This window comes from Poromitra crassiceps (genome assembly GCF_964638095.1).
Source record: "Poromitra crassiceps genome assembly, chromosome: 1".
Taxonomy (NCBI): Eukaryota; Metazoa; Chordata; class Actinopteri; order Beryciformes; family Melamphaidae; genus Poromitra; species Poromitra crassiceps.
The window spans coordinates 127,092,499-127,109,420 of NC_139623.1; the positions used below are offsets into that span (position 1 = coordinate 127,092,499).

General features: G+C 44.3%; 1 protein-coding gene across 2 annotated transcripts in view; it reads right to left on the bottom strand.

Annotated features, from left to right (window-relative positions):
- aff4 (AF4/FMR2 family, member 4) overlaps window positions 1-16,922 on the bottom strand; it is an 82,467-nt gene that overhangs the window by 21,011 nt on the left and 44,534 nt on the right. For both annotated transcript variants that reach the window (XM_083646906.1, XM_083646905.1), the window contains exons 9-15: window positions 16,404-16,557; window positions 15,404-16,166; window positions 14,715-14,866; window positions 14,128-14,213; window positions 13,500-13,734; window positions 6,532-6,629; window positions 6,017-6,080 (exon numbers count right to left, since the gene is read on the bottom strand). In XM_083646906.1, the coding sequence (XP_083503032.1) occupies window positions 6,017-6,080; window positions 6,532-6,629; window positions 13,500-13,734; window positions 14,128-14,213; window positions 14,715-14,866; window positions 15,404-16,166; window positions 16,404-16,557 (1,552 nt within the window). The remainder of the gene's footprint in view (window positions 1-6,016; window positions 6,081-6,531; window positions 6,630-13,499; window positions 13,735-14,127; window positions 14,214-14,714; window positions 14,867-15,403; window positions 16,167-16,403; window positions 16,558-16,922) is intronic.

Sequence of the window (16,922 nt, forward strand, 5' to 3'; positions counted from 1 at the left end):
CATGGTCCATAACTTCTGAACCGTATGGTCTATCATCAAAGCCTTGAGACTTGCCCGGCCACGACCCATTGCTGCGCAGCAGCTATAATTAGTGGCCGGGCCAGCGAAGCGCCAGGCCACTTCTTGTATTTGCCTGTATTATTATTATTATTCTTCATCCTCCTGGTTAAACCCTACTCCTCCCACATTTTTTCTTCAAACGACACCAAACTTCAGTATCTGCATCGTTAGACTGTTCTACACAAAAGTATCAAACCAGATTTTCGATCGGTCAAAAATTGAGCGCACAGTGCATCAAAACGTTGAATTCTGGCCCCGTGTATAGCCTAATTACCTTAATTACCTTTGGCAATTAGGTTGTATTTGTGATGTCATCAGTCAGTCAAGCAATTGTGATGCCATCACTAATGTCACTCGAGCAATTGTGATGTCATAATATTTTTTTTCCCCATTGACTTGCATGGGGTTTCGAAAAATCTTGTTACATTTGGCAATTAGGTTGTATTTGTGATGTCATCAGTCAGTCAAGCAATTGTGATGCCATCACTGATGTCACTCGAGCAATTGTGATGTCATAATATTTTTTTTCCCCATTGACTTGCATGGGGTTTCGAAAAATTTTGCAGTAAATTAGCTGTAATTCAGAAACCATAACAGCTACAGCTACGAAACTTCGTAGGGAGGTGCACAGAGGGGCCTTATACTATACACGAAGGAAATACACAAATTGAGCAGATGGTGGCGTTATAATAGCCCTCTTTACAGCCTGCGCTCGGCCCCTAAGGAGGATCTGCAGTCCTCTTCGGCCGAGCTCGTGTTGGGCCAGCCACTAAGAGTCCCTGGGGAGCTATTGTGATGTCATGTCATAAGTGACATCACATGTGGTGTGATGTCACTCCTTTGCATCGACTTCCACAGTACGGCAATTGGGTTGTATTTATGATGTCATCAGTCAGTCAAGCAATTGTGAAACCATCACTGATGTCACTCGAGCTATTGTGATGTCATGTCATAAGTGATGTCACAAATCCTTTCTGGTTGACACTATATAAGTGGGAACAGTATATCTTTCCATGTAAGGTCCCAGTTGAGATGCCTCGCAACAAAAAACGCCATCAGATGATCAAGAAGCTCCATGCTGCAAGGAAATCAGAAAAAGCTGCAGCTTGCATGCAGCAGATGATAGAAAGCTCACCCATAAGAGACTTGAGACTTGACTTGGATTTGTGACTGAAGACTTGAGACGTGACTTGGCCTATAGCTAAAAGACTTGAGACTTGCCCGGCCACGACCCATTGCTGCGCAGCAGCTATTATTATTATTATTTTTGCCTTTATTTAAACAGGTAAATCACATTGAGACTCAATGGGGTCTAATTCACAAGTGTGACCTGTCAAATATAAGATGTTTTCAACTAATAAGTGTAAGAGTATAGACAGACGCATCTGTGTTGCCCCACAAGTTGGGCAGTAAGATGACCTTTACTGTTAGGACTGCTTGAGCAAACAAATTGTAATCTTGTTCCTGTATGCAGCATTAACCTCTATGCAAAACCACACCAGGCTATCGTTTTACATGAAGGGCTACTCTTAATGGTTTTTCAGGAAATGATCCTTTCAGTTGTCTCCTCTCACTGCTTTGCATACAACTGGTGCTGTACCTTCAGTTACAAGTGTACAAAGCCACAGGCTCTTACCAGTGCATCATACAACAACTGGTGCTGTACCTTCAGTTACATGTGTACAAAGCCACAGGCTCTTACCAGTGCAACATACATCAACTGGTGCTGTACCTTCAGTTACATGTGTACAAAGCCACAGGCTCTTACCAGTGCAACATACATCAACTGGTGCTGTACACCTTCAGTTACAAGTGTACAAAGCCACAGGCTCTTACCAGTGCATCATACAACAACTGGTGCTGTACCTTCAGTTACATGTGTACAAAGCCACAGGCTCTTACCAGTGCATCATACAACAACTGGTGCTGTACCTTCAGTTACATGTGTACAAAGCCACAGGCTCTTACCAGTGCATCATACAACAACTGGTGCTGTACCTTCAGTTACATGTGTACAAAGCCACAGGCTCTTACCAGTGCATCATACAACAACTGGTGCTGTACCTTCAGTTACATGTGTACAAAGCCACAGGCTCTTACCAGTGCATCATACAACAACTGGTGCTGTACCTTCAGTTACATGTGTACAAAGCCACAGGCTCTTACCAGTGCATCATACAACAACTGGTGCTGTACCTTCAGTTACATGTGTACAAAGCCACAGGCTCTTACCAGTGCATCATACAACAACTGGTGCTGTACCTTCAGTTACATGTGTACAAAGCCACAGGCTCTTACCAGTGCATCATACAACAACTGGTGCTGTACCTTCAGTTACATGTGTACAAAGCCACAGGCTCTTACCAGTGCATCATACAACAACTGGTGCTGTACCTTCAGTTACATGTGTACAAAGCCACAGGCTCTTACCAGTGCATCATACAACAACTGGTGCTGTACCTTCAGTTACATGTGTACAAAGCCACAGGCTCTTACCAGTGCATCATACAACAACTGGTGCTGTACCTTCAGTTACAAGTGTACAAAGCCACAGGCTCTTACCAGTGCATCATACAACAACTGGTGCTGTACCTTCAGTTACAAGTGTACAAAGCCACAGGCTCTTACCAGTGCATCATACAACAACTGGTGCTGTACCTTCAGTTACAAGTGTACAAAGCCACAGGCTCTTACCAGTGCATCATACAACAACTGGTGCTGTACCTTCAGTTACAAGTGTACAAAGCCACAGGCTCTTACCAGTGCATCATACAACAACTGGTGCTGTACCTTCAGTTACAAGTGTACAAAGCCACAGGCTCTTACCAGTGCATCATACAACAACTGGTGCTGTACCTTCAGTTACATGTGTACAAAGCCACAGGCTCTTACCAGTGCATCATACAACAACTGGTGCTGTACCTTCAGTTACATGTGTACAAAGCCACAGGCTCTTACCAGTGCATCATACAACAACTGGTGCTGTACCTTCAGTTACAAGTGTACAAAGCCACAGGCTCTTACCAGTGCATCATACAACAACTGGTGCTGTACCTTCAGTTACATGTGTACAAAGCCACAGGCTCTTACCAGTGCATCATACAACAACTGGTGCTGTACCTTCAGTTACATGTGTACAAAGCCACAGGCTCTTACCAGTGCATCATACAACAACTGGTGCTGTACCTTCAGTTACAAGTGTACAAAGCCACAGGCTCTTACCAGTGCATCATACAACAACTGGTGCTGTACCTTCAGTTACATGTGTACAAAGCCACAGGCTCTTACCAGTGCATCATACAACAACTGGTGCTGTACCTTCAGTTACATGTGTACAAAGCCACAGGCTCTTACCAGTGCATCATACAACAACTGGTGCTGTACCTTCAGTTACAAGTGTACAAAGCCACAGGCTCTTACCAGTGCATCATACAACAACTGGTGCTGTACCTTCAGTTACAAGTGTACAAAGCCACAGGCTCTTACCAGTGCATCATACAACAACTGGTGCTGTACCTTCAGTTACAAGTGTACAAAGCCACAGGCTCTTACCAGTGCATCATACAACAACTGGTGCTGTACCTTCAGTTACATGTGTACAAAGCCACAGGCTCTTACCAGTGCATCATACAACAACTGGTGCTGTACCTTCAGTTACATGTGTACAAAGCCACAGGCTCTTACCAGTGCATCATACAACAACTGGTGCTGTACCTTCAGTTACATGTGTACAAAGCCACAGGCTCTTACCAGTGCATCATACAACAACTGGTGCTGTACCTTCAGTTACATGTGTACAAAGCCACAGGCTCTTACCAGTGCATCATACAACAACTGGTGCTGTACCTTCAGTTACATGTGTACAAAGCCACAGGCTCTTACCAGTGCATCATACAACAACTGGTGCTGTACCTTCAGTTACAAGTGTACAAAGCCACAGGCTCTTACCAGTGCATCATACAACAACTGGTGCTGTACCTTCAGTTACAAGTGTACAAAGCCACAGGCTCTTACCAGTGCATCATACAACAACTGGTGCTGTACCTTCAGTTACAAGTGTACAAAGCCACAGGCTCTTACCAGTGCATCATACAACAACTGGTGCTGTACCTTCAGTTACAAGTGTACAAAGCCACAGGCTCTTACCAGTGCATCATACAACAACTGGTGCTGTACCTTCAGTTACATGTGTACAAAGCCACAGGCTCTTACCAGTGCATCATACAACAACTGGTGCTGTACCTTCAGTTACATGTGTACAAAGCCACAGGCTCTTACCAGTGCATCATACAACAACTGGTGCTGTACCTTCAGTTACAAGTGTACAAAGCCACAGGCTCTTACCAGTGCATCATACAACAACTGGTGCTGTACCTTCAGTTACATGTGTACAAAGCCACAGGCTCTTACCAGTGCATCATACAACAACTGGTGCTGTACCTTCAGTTACATGTGTACAAAGCCACAGGCTCTTACCAGTGCATCATACAACAACTGGTGCTGTACCTTCAGTTACAAGTGTACAAAGCCACAGGCTCTTACCAGTGCATCATACAACAACTGGTGCTGTACCTTCAGTTACATGTGTACAAAGCCACAGGCTCTTACCAGTGCATCATACAACAACTGGTGCTGTACCTTCAGTTACATGTGTACAAAGCCACAGGCTCTTACCAGTGCATCATACAACAACTGGTGCTGTACCTTCAGTTACAAGTGTACAAAGCCACAGGCTCTTACCAGTGCATCATACAACAACTGGTGCTGTACCTTCAGTTACAAGTGTACAAAGCCACAGGCTCTTACCAGTGCATCATACAACAACTGGTGCTGTACCTTCAGTTACAAGTGTACAAAGCCACAGGCTCTTACCAGTGCATCATACAACAACTGGTGCTGTACCTTCAGTTACATGTGTACAAAGCCACAGGCTCTTACCAGTGCATCATACAACAACTGGTGCTGTACCTTCAGTTACAAGTGTACAAAGCCACATGCTCTTACCAGTGCATCATACAACAACTGGTGCTGTACCTTCAGTTACATGTGTACAAAGCCACAGGCTCTTACCAGTGCATCATACAACAACTGGTGCTGTACCTTCAGTTACATGTGTACAAAGCCACAGGCTCTTACCAGTGCATCATACAACAACTGGTGCTGTACCTTCAGTTACATGTGTACAAAGCCACAGGCTCTTACCAGTGCATCATACAACAACTGGTGCTGTACCTTCAGTTACAAGTGTACAAAGCCACAGGCTCTTACCAGTGCATCATACAACAACTGGTGCTGTACCTTCAGTTACAAGTGTACAAAGCCACAGGCTCTTACCAGTGCATCATACAACAACTGGTGCTGTACCTTCAGTTACAAGTGTACAAAGCCACAGGCTCTTACCAGTGCATCATACAACAACTGGTGCTGTACCTTCAGTTACATGTGTACAAAGCCACAGGCTCTTACCAGTGCATCATACAACAACTGGTGCTGTACACCTTCAGTTACAAGTGTACAAAGCCACAGGCTCTTACCAGTGCATCATACAACAACTGGTGCTGTACCTTCAGTTACATATGTACAAAGCCACAGGCTCTTACCAGTGCATCATACAACAACTGGTGCTGTACACCTTCAGTTACATATGTACAAAGCCACAGGCTCTTACCAGTGCAACATACATCAACTGGTGCTGTACCTTCAGTTACATGTGTACAAAGCCACAGGCTCTTACCAGTGCATCATACAACAACTGGTGCTGTACCTTCAGTTACATGTGTACAAAGCCACAGGCTCTTACCAGTGCAACATACATCAACTGGTGCTGTACCTTCAGTTACATGTGTACAAAGCCACAGGCTCTTACCAGTGCAACATACAACAACTGGTGCTGTACACCAGTGTCCTTCAGTTACATGTGTACAAAGCGTAAGGTTACTAAACCACAGGCTCTTACCAGTGCATCTGCATTGTGTTTCAGTTTCTTGGCCTCTTGCAAGTAGTGATCTGCTGAATGGACCCTGAAACAAAAACACAGTCATTGGTCAAAGAAATTAGAATTTTCCTCTGAACAAAATAGGCCCAAGTTTTCCAGTTTGATTCATTTTCAGAGATGTTGTAAAACACATCTACATGGCTCAGGCATTCATTTCCTCTGGGCACAGAACTTCAAAAGCAAACACAAAACAATTGTCCTTCCATTAAATCATCCCCTGAAACGACACACAGAAATAACTAGCCAGCAAGGCTATGATGTTTCTTTGCCACAGCATGAAGAGGGCAAGGATTCCCAACAGAGGGGCTTTTTAAATTGGAAATTTACGTCATCTCTCCTGCATGCTGGCACATCCATTCATGACCTCCCCAACCTCCTGTGAGCTTTACGCATCAAAGGCAACCCTAGATCCCCGCGGCAGCTCTCTCCGCATATCCTGCTGAGGGGTTATCCACAGTGGAACGGGCTCCTCTTACCTGTCCTCAAACACCAGCTTGGATCTCTGAGACTTGGAGCCGTCCGTGGAGAGCGGAGGCACGGCCAGCTGGTTATCACAGCCCTTTGAGGATTTCTCCTGCAGAGAGAGCGAGCGAAAAGGGAATACAGTTTCAGGTAAAAGGAGCCTGGTGTTTGAAGTGATGGATGAAATGGAGATGGGGAAAGCGTGAAGAAGGTGAGAGTGAAGGAGACTGGGGGACGAAATTGTCTGGTTTATGTTCTACGGACCTTTATGTGTTGTAAAATCTGGACCAAAAAAAAGGAAAACGTTATTTTTTTTGCCATTGAACAAAATATGTTTTATTTTTAAAGAACATACAGTACGAATCAGCGTGACATCACAACCCCCCAGAAATGCAGAACCCCGCAGCAGTTAACTAGTATGAGTTGTGCCAAACAAACGTTAATATCTCAAAAACTTATATTTTGACATTCTGAGTGAGAGCAGAAGTAGCTCAAGAGTCTGATGTATATACGGTATGTATGTTGTGTTAAAGTCATGTGAACTTTTGCAGTTTTTAAAATGAAATGAATTTAGTAAACAGCACAGCCGGCTAAAGTGAGACACTCAAGGCTGGCTCCATAGGGTCCCATTGTAAAGTTGCCCCCAGTAAGCCATTTGTTTACCAACACTGATCCCTCATATAGAACATTAATTTGGAACATCAGTAAACATTGTATGTTAACAGTATAAAATACTTATTTTCACGTAAACAAAATTAAAATAAATGCAGTCTCTTAACTCATTGAGTGCCAATGACGACAATCGTCGTCATTTCATTTAGTGACGTAGAGTGCCAATGACGACGATTGTCGTCAATTGCGTTTTTTGACGGTGGGACGTGGATCAATGCCTAATACATCTCCTGTAAAATTTTGGGGCATGTTGAATGTGTATAACCTATTTTACCGACCCATTAGGTGGCGACAGTGCTCTCCAGATTAGAGAAAGTTGAGTAAAAACAGCAGAAAAAGCCGTGATGAAACCATTCTCATAGGCTTTTCGCTGTCGCGCTGGGAGCCGGCGCACAACGGTGGGGGGCTCCGAAAATAGACTCTGGGTGCAGCACACTTTGACACGCGCAGCAGAAAGCCCAGAAAGCCCAGAATCGGACGCAGCTTCATCCCAGCTCACAACCGAACCCCCAGAAACGAACGAGGCGAGCCCGATCCAGACTCCCCCGACGAGCGGCGGCCATCCGAACGTGGATCCGCAAGCAGCAGAGACTCGCCTGACAAGCAGCAGAGCAGCAAAGCCACCAGAGACACACCCACGGAGGAGGAGTTTGCAGTAGAGGGGGGGTGGGGGTGCTGTTATATTGAAGGAAATTACTGTTCAGATGTTTCAGGTCAGAAAATATTAGTTTCAGAGTCAGTGATTTGCTTGAAATGCTTAATTTCACAAAGGCCTCAATATCTCAGCTTTCTAGATGGAAACGTGTGTTTTTGCTGTTTTTGACCTATCTTCTCCGGCTGATAACTAAAGAACGGAAAATGATATCAATAAACTTTTTTGCTGCTCATACAATAGAGTCTCGTCGTTCTTTGTGCGTGTTCGGTGTTTACATAGTAATATCTCACAATATTCTGTGGGCCTCGAGAAATCACTGAAAACGCTCTGAAACTCTGGCACTGGGAGCGTCCGTTCTCCAAAAGTGGCTGGCACTCAATGAGTTAAGTGAGCCTGCAGCTCAACAACTTTTGTCTTTCCTCTTTTCTAAAAAATAAAAAATAGATCCAGTCTTTCTGTTAAACCTGCAGCCCAACAACTTCAGAACATAAATAATTTAATTTATCGTATCATAATTGTTTTCTAAAAAAACACCAAAAAAACACCACCACCTAAATAAAATAAATGCAGTCTCTGTGAGCGTAAACCTGCAACTCAACAACCTTACAAGTTGTCAGAACATAAACAATTGAATTATTTTCTGAGAAAAAAATAGAAAAAAGAAGGCTTCAAAATAAAATTAAAGTCTGCAGCTCAACAAGGTTTTGGGAGACATGCTCATTTTCTAACTTTCAGTCCAGGTTATGATGCAGGTATGTTGCGGTGAGGAGAGAGGATGTGTCCACTGCAACTGAACATCCTCTGAGGGCACACTTGTGGCTGGGATGCAGAGAAATGTTCTTCCCACGTTGCAACGAGAGGTAACTCTTGAACATGAGGCTTCCACCATGCCAGTGGGTCAGCATCAGTGGATACGGGAGGCAGAGACAAGTACAATATTGTACCTCCATGTTCTCTCTTTCTTCTGGGGTGTGATCATCTTCTACTCTTCTTTGCTGTTTTGCAGACGTTCTTTTTTTCAGCAAGCCAGAGACGTCTCTTTCTTCTTTGTAGCAGCGGAAGGGGCGGTGGTGGTGGAAGTGCTGCTTCCTTGATCCGCAGCAATGGCAGGTAATTCTTCAGGTGGCAGTGGTGTGGTTTCTGCCAGTTTCACTGTTTCCTCTACAGTGGATGCGATGATGTCATCCTTGTTTTGAGAAAAGCTGTCCTTGGAACGGGGATCAACGAAGCAGGCGATGTCAATCGCCACCTTGGCTTTCTCAGTGGAGTAACGGTGTTGCAGATCATCCCTCATGACCTTTTTAATTTGTTTTGTCAGGGCATCATCTTCCTCCTCCTCGTCCAGGAAGACAGTGATGTGCTCCATAACTGGCTTCAAAGATGAGAGTGAGGCCTTTGTTTTAGCACCCAGTAGATCTGTGAAGTCCTTTAGAGGCCCCAGAAGTTGGCAGACCTTCTCGAAAGTGCGCACGTTGCGGTATTTTAGCATTAGATGCCATGAGCTTCGATCTGCTGCGAGCACTGCACAACAAGCCTGCTGCAGTTCCAGAAATCTCTCAATCATTGTGAAGGTGGACCCCCATCTCGTCACTATGTCATGCAGGAGTGATTTTGGTTCACTTTCAGCATCCAGGAGTTGCTGCCTCTTCTGCAAGTCTCTTTTTTTTCCGGCCGCGAGAGAATCCCTGTACAAGGTGCCTGCAAGCTCGTACAGCTGAGTCAACTCTCTGAAATGTGAACACTTTGGCACTATAGCTAGATTTAGGTTGTGGCCAAAACAGCTAAGCCACACACAGGGTAAAGGCCTATTTATGGTCACTCCGGCAAAGCCATGCGCGGGGGAGGAGCGAGGGGTGCACGCCAAATATGACTTATTTGCGCTGGGAGCGTCCTCCGCAACACCGCATAGTGCGTACCTGAAGATTTTTCTAACAGCGCGCACCTCCGCAGCTCCTGGGGCGCGTTGTGCTTTGCAGGGAGAGACAGGGAGAGAAATGAAATGAAGAAGTTAGTACACTGAGCCATGTTTTGACCACATTTCCTTACCCATGTGATAAAACTTTGGTTTGTAACGGTTCATTTTTAGTAATTTCAACAAGTAAATGTGTTGTGTTGAGAGATTAAGCAGCATGGAGTAGTGTTGAGAGATTAAGCAGCATGGAGTAGTGTTGAGAGATGAAGCAGCATGGAGTAGGGTTAGGCTATCAGGCTATCAGGGTTGAGAACTGAAATGCCTATTCAGTAAAAACAAGTAGAGCCCGACCAATATATCGGTCCACCGATATTATCGGCTGATATTGGCCGATATATCGGGATCAGCCAATATGTTGGCCGATATTGCAGATATTTTTGTATTTTTTAAGTTATAGACAGCATGTTGTGTATATTTGATCTTTTTTCTTAACTCAAGTTATAATTTCTATTTCTATTTGTGGTTTTGTATTTCTAGTTATTTATAATGATTAAATTCCCAGTGAAGTTTACAGTTTCATTGCATTGAAGCTGTAAAATATCCTGGCTACATTACATATCTCAAGTCATGTCAAGTCATATCTTTGTCAAGTGTTTGATATTTGAGGGATCATTGCAAAAATAATTGTAATATAATGTGTATATAATAGAAGAATATCGGCTGATACATCGATATCAGAATTTGTTTACTCCCTATTAATATCGGTATCGGCCTCAAAAATCCAGTATTGGTCGGGATCTAAAAACAAGTTTGGTGCTTCTATTCATGTGCTGATATACGGTTTGAGAGTGAAACCACATAATGGCTTTTCAATGTGACTTTTCATGGGTCGTTCTCACTATTATCACTGTACAATGTAACATGATGATCACTTGGCTGCAGCATGGGTCCCAGCGTGGAGCGCGCGCGCAAACTGCGGAGGTCTGCCTTGCGGTGCCTCGCTCAACTGTAATGAGCGCTTTAGCCTTTAAAGTCTTTTTCATGTTGGTTGCATTGTCTGTTGTGATGCAACACAAAGCTTCCATTCTGATGCCCCACTCCTGGAGCATGCTCTCAAAGCATTCTAAGATGTCAGCTGTGTGCTCCTCTGGGAAAAATGCAGTTGCGAGGCAGAAGGATTTCAGTTCCCAATCTGGAGAGAGGAAATGCACTGTGAAGCTGATGTATGGTTCTCCACGGCCACCGCTGCTGGTCCACAGGTCAGTAGTTGCAGAAAGCCACGCCCCTTCTGCCACTTGTTTCCACACATGAGCCCTGACCTCGTTTTACATCTTCAGGACTGCAGTATCTGTGAAGTATTTTCTTGATGGCACTTTGTAAAGAGGCACTGCCTTCCTCATCAGTTTCACAAACACAGGTTTCTCTACAGCTTGAAAGGGCATCATATCTTTGGCAATGAAGTATGCCACAGCATTGTTTAATTCTTTGGCATGTTTGGATGTGGGTAAACGCTTGCCGAATTGTGGGCTGAGTTGGCTGGTCTGCAGGTTGTGCTGTGGATACCCCTCCCCTGTGGTGCCAATACTACTGCTACCCTAAAAATAAAGACATGTTAATGTAACCTACATCTGTAATGACAGTTAACTGTTGTAAATATGTGTGTGCTTTGGTAATATATAGTACTATTCTTACTTATAAATGTAAACGATTTATTTAATCGATGCACGCACATGCACACACACACACACCCGTCTCACACAAACACACACAGCCTCTCTGTCCCTATGCTCAGCGCTTCGCTGTCTCTCTCTCTCTCTCTCTTTCTCTCTCTCTCTCACACACACACACACACACACACACACACAAACAAACACACGCAGACAGTTTGTGCCTCATTTTCCACTGGCAGGTTGGAAAAGTATTTTGTCGTCATTATTTAATGTTACTTCTCTTCAGTGCAATACGTTTTGATTAGGGATGTTCATTTTGAACAATTTCCATAATGGAAAATCGGGAAAAATTAACGATCAATTATCGATTATCGATAGCGTAATAATAATAATATATATATATATATATATATATATTTTTTTTTTTACACTGGTCTGGTAATAACGTTGCGCGTTCTCGGCCAGCTATAATGGCGATGCCGCTGTGTAGTAAGAATATCAGACACTAGCGCTGTGGCCAGGTAAACAAACATGTTACATGTCAGGTTACATGATGTAAGGCAATCGGCGTCTTCCAGCTTAGCTGACAGCACAAGAGTCAAATCAACAGGCCTGAGCCAGACCGCTGGGTGCGTTTGTTTGTGTCCCCTGCGCATGCCGGTGTGAATTCCCCATGTTTAAAACAGTTTTGTTGGCACAAAGGCCCGTGCCCAGGCAGAGAACTAGAGACTATATGAAGCTCCACCTCACGTTAGTCGGCTGTGCAATGGAGTGGGGCGAGGAGGAACGAATTCCACCCAAACCTAGTCCAAAAAAAAAAAAAAAAAAAAATTAGATAACAATAATCGATCCAAATTCCACATGATCGATTCAATTCCTTAACGATCAATTATCGATTTTCGATAATTGATGAACATCCCTAGTTTTGATAACGACCTGCTGGCCTACACAAGACGTTCGCTCAGTCAAGTAACGTTAACGTTAGAGGAGAAAGATAGCTGGTGCTAATTAGCCATGTTATCTGCCTCGGTAGCTAACGTTAGCCTAGAGAGAGTACCTGACGTTAATGTTCGCTCAAACCTGCCGGTGGAAATGGTTTATGTCCGATACGATGTATGATGAAGCAAGACAACTTTTTAATGTACCTTGAATTGGGCAAATAAGGAGGGGTGGTGCTCTCGCAGATGTGCTATCATGTTTGAGGTATTGCCTCTTCTTGTAGCCACTCTTCACCTGCATGTCTTCCTCCTCTCATCCCTGGCCATCCGTGTTTTTATGATAACCGAAATATTCCCACACCGCCAGCTTCCTCTTTTTAGACGGGGAAAGGTTCTGGGGTCTCCTCGCGTTCTCCTCCTTCAGCCATCATCACGTTGAATTGATCAGCCAGGGGAGGGGCTGCAAAACTGCACTCTGCAAGCAACGTTGGTACGTTCTCTCGGGAAGAAACAGCTGATACCGTGGCGAAGGGTATTACGGCAAATATTAGTGGTTTTGATACTGTGACTTTTTCAAACCACGCTATACCTTGAAACACTTCAGAATCCATCCTGTTGCTGTTGTCAGCAGTCACATCATCAATAAATACAAGGGAACCAGTTCTATTGACAGCCATGCGTGGGCATGAATTCTCAAGTGTTTTGGGCAATATTACCTGCTCATATTCAGTCAAGTGCTTCAGAACTCTTTTGATGATTGGATGATTATGTTAGTTTGTACAATTACTATTTGTCCCTTAAAATGTAATTTTGGTCCCTTAAAATGTCATGTAATCCCTACATCATTCAGCTGATTTGGATGTAAATACCCTATAGCTGGAAGTCTGCAGTTAAAGCACATCTTGATTTTTCATTTCAAGTCCGTTGTGGTGGTGTAGAGCCAAAATGATGAAGATTGTGTCCCAAGTCCAAAATATATATGGACCTAACTGTAACTGTACACATAGCAAGCGCATGCCTGTGTGGACCTGGTTCTTCTCCTGCAGTGCAGACCCACCTGTGTGGACCTGGTTCTTCTCCTGCAGTGCAGACCCACCTGTGTGGACCTGGTTCTTCTCCTGCAGTGCAGACCCACCTTGCTGTCGCGGGTGCTGCGGGCCTTGTCCTCTCCCTTGCGGTGTTTGGAGGTGGAGGTGCCTTTGGTGCTGTGGCCCCCCTCCTTCCCGCTGCCGGCCCCGCTGGACAGAGAGGTGGACGACTGGCTGACTGTCCTCTTGCGGCTCTGATGCTCCGCCTTGGGCGTCCGCTGGAGACCCGACATGGAAGGAGAGGGGGCTGGCTCCTCTTTCTTCTCCAAAGATCTCTTAGACCTGGTGAGATGTGACTCATTGTTATTATATCATGTTATTATAACTGAGTTATATGGCTCCTCCCCCCCACCCACACAACATATGAATATTCATGGCATGAATATTAATATGCAAGGTGAATATGAGTTCAACAGCACAAGTACACAACAGAGATATTATTTAGGAAAAAGGCTAACTGGTTTAGCTGTTTGAAGAGGCTGCATCTCTGGGCTTACTTCCATTTATTGTGACTTTCTGGTGCTCATAATAGTTGAAAGGGGTTATTTTGAGGAGAATGGCAATAATAAAGGTAAACGACATCATCATAACATGGCACGCCCTGCTACTGAGTGTGCAGGTGTGCAGTTGGTTTGCTGTGAATGGTAAGCAGATAGGAAAGAAAGAAATACTCACTCTTTACTGCTGTTTTTATGATGAGACAAAGACTTCTCCTCTAGCTTGGACCGCTTACTGTCAGGCTTGGTGCCTTCATCGTCATTCTAGAAGTATAAAGACAGACAACAAAGTGATACTCGGGTAGATTTCTTGTTGTCCTGTTTCTCTACAGGAATGAACTAGCTAATCTGACCCAAGCACTTTCTTACTTTCAATGTTTAAAACCTGGCATATTTACTGGGAGTACCTCATTAGGCAGTGGTTACATTTGCTATAGGAAATGAGAAAAACCTACAATCACGCTTGAATTTTCTTTTAAAGAGTAAACAAATTTAAAGGTATTGAATTACAGCACAAATGTCAGCAAACTAACATGCAGTCTGTTCATGTAAACCTTGACAAGCCATTTCAAGCAATCATTCAAATTCCAAAACAAGCCAAAGTCACATCATGCTTGAAAGTGCTAGGTTGAAACATGATTTAATTTCTATTTTACTCGCCTTAAAGAGAAGAATACATTTCAAAGAAACAATATCAACAGGACTTGAATTTCTACAGCAAAACAGCAGCGGCGGACATTGAAATCTCTTGTCTTGGTCCCATACCTTGTGTTTCCTCTTGCCTTTGCTAGAGCTCTTCTCGGAGCTCTGTTTGCTCAAGTCTTTGCTGTCCCTGTCTAGGGAGTCGTCCCTCTCCACTTTGATCTCTGCTGGCTCCTTGTAGGGTCGCCCTGGGATCCTAGACAATAGGCTGAGGTCTATAGGAAGGGGCGAGGGGGGAATAGGATAAAGAAGAAGTGTTTTATTTGCTCCAAAGAAAAGAGAAGGTCCAGCAATATGTGCATGAAGCACCAGCTAGGCTAGGCTAGGCTTTTTTTGCACTTTATCACTAAAAAGCACTTTAAAAAATAGTTTAGCACTTTTTTTTTTTTTTAATACTTTTTAAGCACTTTATCGAGCATTTTTTTAGCTTTTTGTTGCACTGCGGCACTCTGCTTTTTTAACAGGTTCCATGAATTGTTTTTTTTAATGTTGTTATTATCCTTTTTATTACTTCCTTGTTTTTGTATGTATGGAACTCTCTGCATCTATGTCTCCTGTGATTCTATGTGAGCACTTCTGCACCAAGACAATTTCCAATCAACCATGTGTTGAAATGGCAAATAAAGTTCTATTCTATTCTATGAAGCCAGACAGGTGTAAAACAAGTGCACAGAACACAATTAACACTGTCTTCTATTCCACGAAAGCAGCTTCAGGAACATTTCTTCACCTTATGTCAAATTTCAACTAACCTATCTTCACCAGCAAAACCTGCTGCAGCGGCGGCCTGGCAGGATAGCGCTCTTCAGGGTCACTGAGCGGAGACAACAGCTCCTTGTCTTCCATTGGAGAGAAGACACACACAGGAGTCCTGATGCTCTCCGTATACTTCGGCGTCTGCGATGAGGATGGAATGCTGTCGTTCTCCTCAGAGTCTGACGAGGAAGAGTCCGTTTCCACAAACTCACGAGACTTCTGGGACGTCGTCTTGGTGGGCGCCGCCCCCTTGGCCTTGCGTTTGTCAGTCGCGGTGGTGGCAGCTGCTGCTGTGGGCCTCGGAGACGACTTGGGCTCTTTTTTGATGCTCGGTTTGCGGGAACCTTTTGTAGCAGCTTTCGGCCGGTGAGGAGGAATCTCTGGAGCTGGCTCGCTCTCCACTCTCAGACCTCCCTTCGGCTCCTCCACCACCGGGGGCTTCTCTGACTTTTTAGGCTGTTTTTTACCCACAGTCCTTCTCTGCCCCGTGCCACCCTCACTCTGGGCAGGGGACTTCTGTCGGCCACGGCCACTCTCTGCACCCTTTTGCGTCGCCCGTAGGTCCCTGCTGGGGGTGGGTGCCCCCAAATCTTTGGACCCCCCTCCCTGACCGCTGTAGCCCCGGCCTGAGCCGTTATCTCGGCTCTCCTTCTTGTACTTAGTGGGAACATTGTTGTCCACTGGGGAAGCCGGGGAGAACTGCTTGGCCTTCTTGAACCAGTTGTCCAGCTGCCACTTGTTGGCCGTGGGTTGCTCAGGCTGAGGGGGAGAAGAACACATCAGAGATAAGAAACTGTTCTAGTGACTAAAAGTTTACATTCAATGAGGCCTGAGACAACATAAACTAGCCTTTTGGCTAATTCTGGCATATTTACAGCAATGTTCATTAATATACACTGTCCCTTTCAAATAAACACATATCTATATATATTAGTATTGGGATGATCAGACAAATAAATTGGTTCACACTGTCATTTATGGTTCTTAAATCATTACTTCAGGAGAGGCAGGCCGTGGATGCTCGTTTCCCTCGCTGTCCGTGGAGCTGCTTTCGCTCTCACTGTCGGAGCCCGAGCTGCTCTCTGAGCCGCTGTGGCTGCTGGTGTCATCCCTCGAATGCTCAGCTCCCTCACTGTTATTACTGTTGTTACTGGGGAAATAAGACAGACAGCATTATATTCTATGCAAAACCTAGCTGGTCTAGCATTTTTTATTCGCATAGTTAGTAGGGCTGTGGCGATTCACTTATCTCCCGATTCGATACTATCACGATTCTTGGGTGCCGATTCGATTTATATTGCGATTCTTAAGTATTGCGATTCTACGATTATTGCGATTCGATATTACGATTTATTGCGATTTTTGTTTCTTTTTTTCTTTTCTTTTTTCAATTTGTTTGCTTTTTTACACTAGATTAGAACATGGGAAAAGTTGAATCATACACTAGAGACTGTATATTATATATCATGAGTAGGGCTGGGCGATATAGTTAAAAACAGGGGAGGACTGGGATCA